The 9,713-nt window shown below is 41.7% G+C and overlaps 1 protein-coding gene across 1 annotated transcript; it reads left to right on the forward strand.

Annotated features, from left to right (window-relative positions):
- Positions 1-1,540: 1,540 nt before the first annotated feature.
- On the forward strand, positions 1,541-3,467 carry LOC145066629 (uncharacterized). Its single transcript, XM_079013916.1, has 3 exons — positions 1,541-1,900; positions 2,259-2,758; positions 2,858-3,467. The coding sequence occupies exons 1-3, from the start codon at positions 1,541-1,543 to the stop codon at positions 3,465-3,467; spliced, it is 1,470 nt and encodes a 489-aa protein (XP_078870042.1).
- The last annotated feature ends 6,246 nt before the right edge of the window (positions 3,468-9,713 follow it).

A 9,713-nucleotide genomic window follows, 5' to 3' on the forward strand; every position in this document is an offset into this window, starting at 1 on the left:
TTTTTATAAAAAAATCCAATATCAGTATATTTGCCAAGTGGCCCCTCCGTTTTGAGTTCACCTGTATATGTGATGTAAATTACAAAACTTTGTTATCAAGTGATAAACTTAACTCATCCGAAAATCACTCACCAAATAAGAAGAATCAGCGGTAAAATCAAAACAAACCGTATTACATTAGGAAATTAATTAAGTTAAGAAACTCTCTATAAAACAAAATAAAAAATCAAATCAAACATATAATTCTTTTAACTCAAAGATTTGGGTTGTTAAGAAAACAATGGAGACCTAGAAATATCGACGCCTGAAAAATTCCAAATCTCACCGGAAAAACGTTGCCGTCTATCGCCCACCTGCATCTCTCCCACCGGTCTTTGTGGCCGCTCGCCGGACCACTGCTTCTCCGTCGTTGGACTGCTTATTTTCCGCTCACTCTTTTTTTCTCCGTCGTTTGCCGTCCCTCTCAAATAATTTGTTATCTTCTTCGGCTCTTCGCTCTCCACAAGAGTTTTCAAGTATTAATTTCCATTTCCGTTTCTCTTTTTTTTATTGTTTCTCTTTCTATATGTTAAAGGATGTTAAAGGAGGAGTGTAGCTTTGGTTATAGACTGACAATCACTGAGAATTACTTTAATATTGCTATCTGCCTATCCACTCGATTCCTGTAAAGAAATAGACTCTTCACAAACTTATATTAAATATTATTTATTGTTTTTTAAACTTGTGGTAATTTAGACATTTAGTATGCAAATACAATATGTAAAATAGGAAGAGTATGACAACTATGCCTGTATACGAGTGTAAAATTATATTGTTTATTTAGGTTTTAATATAATAAAATAAATCAGTAACTTATATTTTTATAAAAACATAATTGTCTGATATAATATATTTGTTAGTTATTATTTTATTTTAGTATTTTGTTATGTTATTTATTAATTATTAGTTAATATTTTATGTAGTTTATATCAAGAGGAAAAAACAATCAACTATTGACGGGTTATTTAAAAGAAAACGTGTCAATTCGACTCAAGATTTTGAAAAACCTTCGGATATTGATTTATATGAAAATACCCCAACGTCTAGTATTCATGTTGCGGTAAACCCAACATCTAGTAACCCAACATCTAGTATTCCTGTTGTGGAGAACTCGTCCAAAAAAGCTCAACTTGAAGCGAATGAAATTGATCTTAATACAATCGAACGAGATCCCGGTTTACGTATGCAAATTTATGATTATCCAATTAATCAACGAGATAGCATCCGCCGAGCATATATAAATCTTGGTCCCTTTCAACCGAAACTTCCAGTATATCCAAAATCTGGACCAAAAACCCATAAACGCAGCTTTCAAGTTTCTTGGTTTAAGTTATTTCCTTGGCTTGAATACTCAAAGAGTCGAGATACTACATTTTGTTTCCCATGTTTTCTATTTAACAAGCCTTCTGGAATGTGACAATATGGCCAACGGGCATTTACTATAGATGGTTTTCAGAATTGGAAGAAAGTGGGTGGGAAAAAATGTGTCTTTTTTAATCATATGGGGATTGAGTGTACATCTTTTCACAAAATTGCACAAAAAGCATATGATGATTTGTTAAATGACGCACAAGATATACGAAATGTGTTTGAGAAGTTTACAGAGGAAGATCTTAAGAATAATAGACTTAGATTGATGGCTACTATTTTTTCAGTTCGTTGGTGTGCCTTTCAAGCAGTTCCATTTAGAGGTCATGATGAAAGCTCAGATTCCATCAACAAAGGAAATTTTCGTGAAATGTTAAAGGCGATTGGCTTTTATAACAACGAGATGAAAGAACTGTTTCGGACTGCTCCTAAATATGCATTATATACATCACCTTCAATTCAAAAAGAGATTCTAAACCTTATCTCAACTAGGGTGAAACAGGATGATTTGTAAGGAGATTGATGGTGGAAAATTTTGTTTACTTGTTGATGAAGCACGTGATGAGTCTAACAAAGAACAAATGTCAATTGTTTTGAGATATGTAAATAAAGATCGTGTTATTGTGGAGCGGCTTTTTGGACTAGTTCATATACCAGACACTACATCACAAAGTCTTAAGAATGGGATCTATTATGTATTGTCACATAACAATCTTGATTTTAGATCAATTCGTGGCCAAGGTTATGATGGTGCAAGCAATATGCGAGGTCGGTTCAAGGGTTTGCAAGCATTGATTTCAAAAGATAGTCCATATGCCTATTATATTCATTGTTTCGCTCATTGATTACAGTTAGCATTAGTGGCTGCTTCACAAGGAGTTGTTGCAGTTCAAAAGTTTTTTACTAAGTTATCTTTTGTTATTAATGTTGTCAGTGCTTCCTCCAAGTGTACAGATCAACTAAGAGATGCACAAGCCGAGCAAATTGCATATATGATTTCTATTGATGAGTTAGAGATAGGTAGAGGTATCAATCAGATTGGTACATTACAACGAGTCGGAGATACCAGATGGAGTTCTCACCTCAAATCAGTTTCGAGTTTAATCAAGATGTTTAGTCCTACTTGCGAGGTTTTACTTAAAATTATTGAGGAGGGCATTGGTTCGATCACAGGGGATGTAGATTCAGCATATGAGATTATTACTACATTTGAGTTTGTTTTTGTTTTGCATCTTGTGAAGGAAATAATGGAGATAACTGATTTACTTTGTCAAGCTTTACAAAGACAATCTCAAGATGTTTGCAATGCATTAAAGCTAGTTGCATCTACCAAAGAACTTTTGCAAAAAATGTAAGATGAAAGATGGGATGGTTTGCTCTCTCTTATTAAGTCATTTTGTCAGGATCGTGAGATTGATATCCCTAATTTATCTTCTGCCTACTTTAGCAGAGGGGCTCGAGCTCGTAAGGAGCATAGCGATCATACACTTGAACATCATTACCGAGTGGATATCTTTTACGAAGCCATTAATTGTCAATTAATGGAATTGAATCACCGGTTTAATGATAGCTCAATGGAGTTGCTTCAACTTTCTGCAACTTTAAATCCTAAAAGTGTTAATGAGCCTTTTCGAAGTGGTGATGTATGCCGGTTAGTGGGAAAGTTTTATCCTGGAGAATTTAGTGAACAAGAGAAATTACTTTTGAAGTTGCAACTTCAACACTATGAGATTGATGTTGTTAAACACGTAAATTATAAACTATTGACATCTATTTCAGAGTTGTGTCAATGGTTGATAAAGACCGGAAGAGTGGCTAATTTTCATCTTATTTATCGAGTAGCTAGTCTCATACTTACTCTTCCGGTTTCCACTGCTACAACAGAAAGATCATTTTCAGCAATGAACCTTATTAAAACAAGGTTACGTAATAAGATGGAAGATGAGTTTTTGAACGACTCATTGATTTTGTACTTTGAAAGGGAACTTTCCGAAACGATTAATCTAGAAACAATTGTGCAAGATTTCAAAAATGCAAAAGATCGACGAGTTCCACTTTGAAGTGGGATGTAACAATATTTATTATTAGTTTTCTTGTTTCAAATTTTGATATGTCATAATTTTGAACCAATTTTTTTTGTCTATATGGTTTTGTTTTGAAGTTTTATTTCGGCCCCCTAACTATAGTGCTTGTGTTCCGCACCTGGATGAGGCTCATTTTCACTTCATTTCCCCTCTCCTCAACCGTAGACACCTCTCTCTCTCTCTCTCTACTTGAATCAACCACAAACACTTCTAAGGCTTCAAAAATGTAAGTATTCCATCCTTTTAGCTTGCTATATTTGAAAGACTTCATGATTTGAGCCTTGATTCACCTTAAAGTCGACCACTTTATCATGATCATGAAGGGGTACGGCCGCACACTCCGACCACACTGTAACGCCCCATTTCTGGTATGTAAATTTAATTAAAGTATCTTCATTTCTTAAGGGGTACTTGACGAGTCAGTAGCCCTACTTGTCAAGTAGAAGCAGGATGATCACTCGATTTAAGTTGGCTACTCGGCTAGTCCATATGTTGCGACTCGGCGAGTCTGGCTGTCTGGATGAAACCCTAAATCCCAGGGTTTGTACCCTATTTAAACTTCATTATAGCCTCCCACCCCAGACTCCAGCACCCTTAGAGCATTTCCTCTGTAAACCCTAGCCCCCATTGTTGAGCTTGAGTGTGTTTGTGCTAGTTTGGGAGCTTTGGAAGAGAAGGAAGGAAAGAAGGTCCATAGAAGAGAAAAGAGATCCAAGAGTTAGCTTCCATCTGTTTCTCAATCAGGTAATAAAGTTATTACCTTGTGTATTCCTCCATTAAACCCTCTTTTATGCTTGTTATGTCTCTTTTGGAGCCTCCTATGATTCAAAACTCGAGATATGGACTCTCCTTTGGTTGGAAACCTTAGATCTGGACGTTATTGAACTCCAGGAGCTGATTATAGCCACCTTTATGAAATCATGGCCTTGTTCCAAACCCTAAGTGCTTAGTATTTGGTGATTTCGGGTATTTTAGCCTCATACTCTTGTGCATGCACGTAAAGTTGGAAACTTTACGTATAAAACCATTCCTAAAAGCTTAGATCTATGATTTGGAAGCACTGAAATCGATTAGAATCGACTGTATAGTAATAGCATGCTTGGGACTCGGCGAGTTGTTCTTCAGACTCGACGAGTTGTTCATACGACTCGGCGAGTCACAGACTGGACGTGTTCCTATGTTGAAAGAGAACTCGACGAGTTGTTCATACAACTCGGCGAGTAGGATAAAGTTAGACTCGATGTTGTATCGAAGAAGAACTCGTCGAGTCATATGACAAACTCGACGAGTAGAAGCGGATAGAGGATTAGACTGGATGATAGGGACTCGACGAGTTGGCGGCCTAACTCGGCGAGTCCGGTCAACTAGAAGTTGAATTTGACCAGGAAGTTGACTTGACCAGGGGTAAATAGTCATTTTACCCTGAGATTAGTTATCAGTAATTGATTTAGTGCTTATGGGATTTGTAGTCGGGAAGTTCCGGAGCAGCAGCCAGGCAGTTTCAGATTTAGCATCTCCGTAGCCAACGTTACGAGGTGAGTTTCCTTCCAGTAGGAACGAGTCTACGGCCACAATGCTGGCCCGTCTAGTTAGCAGTAGTTCCGGACTTCGGTCTGATGCAATAGTTCAATGTGCTTGATGTCTTTGTGATTCAAGCATGTCTTTGTGTTATGTGTTCCGTACATGGGTCCGATGTAGTATGCAGTATATGTGTTTATGCTAGTAGTTATGATTATGCTATGTTATGTTCAGTCAGTTTTCGGACTTCGGTCTGATGCAGAGGGCAAGGCCCTGGTTAGTTCCGGACATCGGTCTGATGCAGTTTCCGGACTGCAGTCTGATGCAGAGGGCAAGGCCCTGGTTAGTTCCGGACTTCGGTCCGATGCAGTTTTCGGACTTCGATCCGATGCAGAGGGCAAGGCCAGAGTTAATTCCGGACTCCGGTCCGATGCTGTGGGCAAGGTCCAATATGTGTTTATATGTTGTTGTATGGTATGTCGTAGTATGGGGAAGCTCACTAAGCTTCATGGTTACAGTTTCATTTTTGGTTTCATGTACTTCTGCTAGCAAAGGGAAGAGCTCGGGTTGATGGCATCGCACCCACCACAGCTTCAGGTTTATCCTGGGAGTTTTATTCAGACATTTTGTTATGACTGATACAGTTTTGTTTTGACACAGTTACTATGACTTTTGAGTACTCATTCCATGGTTCTTGTTATATATGACATTGGATGATGTGATTTTTAGTAATATTAAAACAAAAATTTTGGGTTGTATTTTGGGTCGTTACAAGTTGGTATCAGAGCCTTGGTTTGAGGGATTCAGGCATACTTTCGAGTGTGTCTGAACTCAAACTAAGGAAATGGTGAAAGATTTTTAAAAGACAAATGATTTCGAAAAGAAATTTTGAAAAGAACTTAGAAATAAAAAGAGTTTTCTTAAAAAGGGGTGTGGTGCATGCAATCAGCCAAGTTCAAGTAAGTACTGCCAAATTACCCATACAAGCTTATGTTATGATTATCGATTTCAGTTTCATTAGAACATCATGCTAGAATAGGACTAAGGATCTAGGAGGATGCCTTATGCACCTGCTATATGTGTTTAAGCTTTATGAGAATTGCATGCTAGTAGTGAGTAGACAGCAGTAGGATAGCCTGGTTAGGTTATGCCTGATAGTATGAGCTTAGCATTATATGCTAGTGCAGATTAGTCAGTATGATAGCCGGAGTGGTATATGCTTGATTATGTACTCAATTCCCGAATGCTGCTTGCTTTGTGCTTTTAGGAGTTCTAGTTGGCTTTCACTAACTAGTAAACGAGTATGTTATGTTACATATTGCAATGACTAAATAATTTCAGAAGGTTAGGTCTAACTTTATTTCACAGCTCTCGTTTGAGTCCAACCGTTATAGGGTAGGATCTCTCATTCGAAGAATTATCTATTCTGAGTGATATGTAATAGTATTCACGAGCTAGTTAGGGGAAGAAAGTGGGGATTTCTTATGCAGCTGATGGCGAAGAGTGGGTTGGTGATTACCCTAGGGCAATCCTAGGATGAGATTAGCATGAGATCAGCAGTGGTAGTAGAAGGGACTTGGTGGAGTCGAGGCAGTTCTTGGGGAAGGTACCGATAGATGTGGAAGGTAGTAGGGGCCCATACTACTGAAAGCAGAGGATATGTACTTGAATCAAGGAAGGCCAAGGAGAAACCAGGAAACTTGTAGTAATAGTGATCCCTCGAGATATATCAGTATTTCTGACGTTGTCACTATGTGTTTCAGAATGGTGGTTTTACGCCCTAGACCAGCAGTCGGCAGTTTAGGTGCCGGTGAGGGATCAGGACCAGGCTCGGGAGACGAGCATTTGGATGATTAGACTAGGGAGTTTTTCTCTTCAGAGATTACTCGCATCATACTCGAGCAGACTCCTGTGATCTTTGGTTCGATCAAGGAGGGTATTTTGGAGCTGATGGATGAGAGGTTGAGCATCCGTCGTGCTGAGGTGGCGACCATGATGGGGTCACGCACGCTCAACTTCAGAGAGTTCAGAGCCTATGGAGCTCCTAACTATCATGGGGCTTGGGACCCCATAGCGAGTACCAGGTAGTTGGCGGATGTCGCCAATGCTTTCCGCACCAGCAGATGTCCCGAGGGGGACAAGGTCAGACTAGCATCCTGTCTTCTGAAGGACAGGGCACGAGATTGGTGAGAGGAGATCGGGCATGTCATCGGGGATGACACAGCACTTGATGCGATGACTTGGGATGATTTTACTACCAGGTTCAGAGCCGATTTTGCATCGGTTATCGAGGTGCAGCAGTTAGCCAGGGAGTTTCAGGATCTCACCCAGACTACAGAGACAGTGGCGGAGATTACTGCTAAGTTCAGGGAGAGGGCTATTCTCGTTCCTCAGTACGCAGCTGATGAGGAAATGAAGAAGGCCCGTTATCATGAGATGTTGTGGAGTGATATCCGCCAGTTTGTGAGCTGGTCCAGCTGTAAAATGCTAGATGACATGATTGCTAGGGCTCGTAAGAGAGAGATTAATCTAAAGATGGAGAAGAAGAGGAAGCCAGAGGCGATATCTGGCACTGGGAGTTCGGAAACAAAAAGCCCAAGGTATCAGATCACAGATCTAGAGGTCAGCAGAGCCACGGTCAGTGTGGCAAGTGTGGGAGATTGCACGATGGGGCGTGCAAGGCAGGGAGTACCAGTTGCTACAAGTGCGGCCGGACCGGGCATATGAGCAGAGATTGTACAGCTACTCCCACCGTTACCACGGTATCTGATCTGATTTGCTTCCATTGCAATCAGAGGGGACATAAAAAGTCCCAGTGTCCAAGTTTACCAGCAGCAGCAGCAGGGAAGGTGGCAGCACCTGCCCCTGCAACATTAAGGATTGCAGACGGCCGTCAGGGCCGAAGTGAGGCGTCAGTAGCGAAGAGTAGAGATTTTCAGATGATAGCAGAGGAGGCACGAGCGACGATGTTGTGACGCGTATGTATCTTCCCTTCATCTCTTTATTAATGTTGATTGTTTCTTATGGTTATATGTTTTTATATATGGTCGTTCTTAGTGAACGACATATCAGCTACAATATTGTTTGATTCAGGGGCTATCCTATTATTTGTTTCACTTGTGCTTAGCAAGAGGTTCAACAGAGCTCCGAGGGAGCTGGATTGTCCACTTGAGGTTGAGATAGTTGATGACAGGACCGTCAGGGTCGCGAGAGTGCAGAGGGCTTGTTCGCTGCTGTTATTTGATGAGTAGTTTTTAGTGGACTTGGTTCCCATTTCCCTGCGAGGGAATAAGATTATAGTGGGTATGGATTGGCTAAGCCCCAATGGGGCAGTGATTGATTGTGAGCTACAGTTACTGAGGGTCCGCACCCCTAGTGGGGGAGAGTTAGTGATTCGGGGCGAGAGGCCATAGCGTGGACCGATTCTTTGCTCGAGAGTGAGAGCTCAACGCTACTTCCAGCAAGGTTGTGCGGGGTATGTCGCCTATGTTTTGGATGCCCGAGAGAAGGGAAAGGCGACTGTTGACGATGTACCGGTGGTACGTGAGTACCCAGATGTATTTCCAGAGGATCTGCCTGGGATACCTCTGGAGAGACAAGTTGAGTTTCGGATTGACCTGGTTCCGAGTGCGGCTCCGATAGCCAAGGCGCCATATCGGTTGGCAGCTGCAGGAGCTGCTAGACAAGGGTTTCATTAGACCGAGTAGCTCACCATGGGGAGCCTCGATCCAATTTGTGAAGAAGAAGGATGGGTCGCACCGTATGTCTATAGATTACCGGGAGTTGAACAAGGTAACAGTGAAGAACCGTTACCCACTCCCAAGGATAGACGACTTGTTCGATCAGCTTCAGGGAGCATCTTGGTTTTCCAAGATTGATCTGCGCTCCAGTTATCATCAGATGCGGGTCAGAGGTGAGGATGTTTAGAAGACGGCTTTTAGGACCCGTTATGGTCATTATGAGTTTGCAGTGATGCCGTTTGGGCTCACCAACGCTCCAGTCACGTTCATGGATCACATGAACCGCGTATGCAGGCCGATGTTGGATCGGTCTGTGATAGTGTTCATTGACGATATCTTGGTTTATTCCAAGACTCAGGAGCAGCATGAGGAACACCTAAGGGAGGTGCTAGAGACTTTGAGTAGGGAGAGACTTTTCGCGAAGTTCTCCAAGTGCGAGTTCTGGTTGCGCGAGGTGCAGTTCCTTGGACACCTCTTCAACCAGAAAAGGATGCTAGTGGATCCGGCCAAGATAGAGGCCATGATGCAGTGGGAGGTCCCGTGGTCTCCATCTGAGATTCGGAGATTCCTAGGGTTGGTAGGGTACTATAAGAGATTCATCTAGGACTTCTTCAAGATAGCAGTTCCACTTACCCAACTGACTAGGAAGTCGGTGGTGTTCCGTTGGGGGCCTGAGCAGCAGGCAACATTTGAGACCCTCAGACAGCGATTGTGCGAGGCACCGATTCTTAACCTGCCAGAAGGAGTGAATGACTTTGTAGTCTATTGTGATGCTTCGATCATATGGATGGGAGTAGTGTTGATGCAGCGAGGGCATGTGATAGCTTATGCCCCTAGACAGTTGAAGCCCCACGAGGCTAATTACCCGACGCATGATTTAGAGCTGGGGGTAGTGGTGTTTGCCCTCAAGATTTGGAGACATTACCTCTATGGGGTCCGATGTACCATTTACACGGATCACAAG

This window comes from Lactuca serriola, chromosome 8 (genome assembly GCF_051521515.1).
Source record: "Lactuca serriola cultivar US96UC23 chromosome 8, Lser_US96UC23_V15, whole genome shotgun sequence".
NCBI lineage: Eukaryota > Viridiplantae > Streptophyta > Magnoliopsida > Asterales > Asteraceae > Lactuca > Lactuca serriola.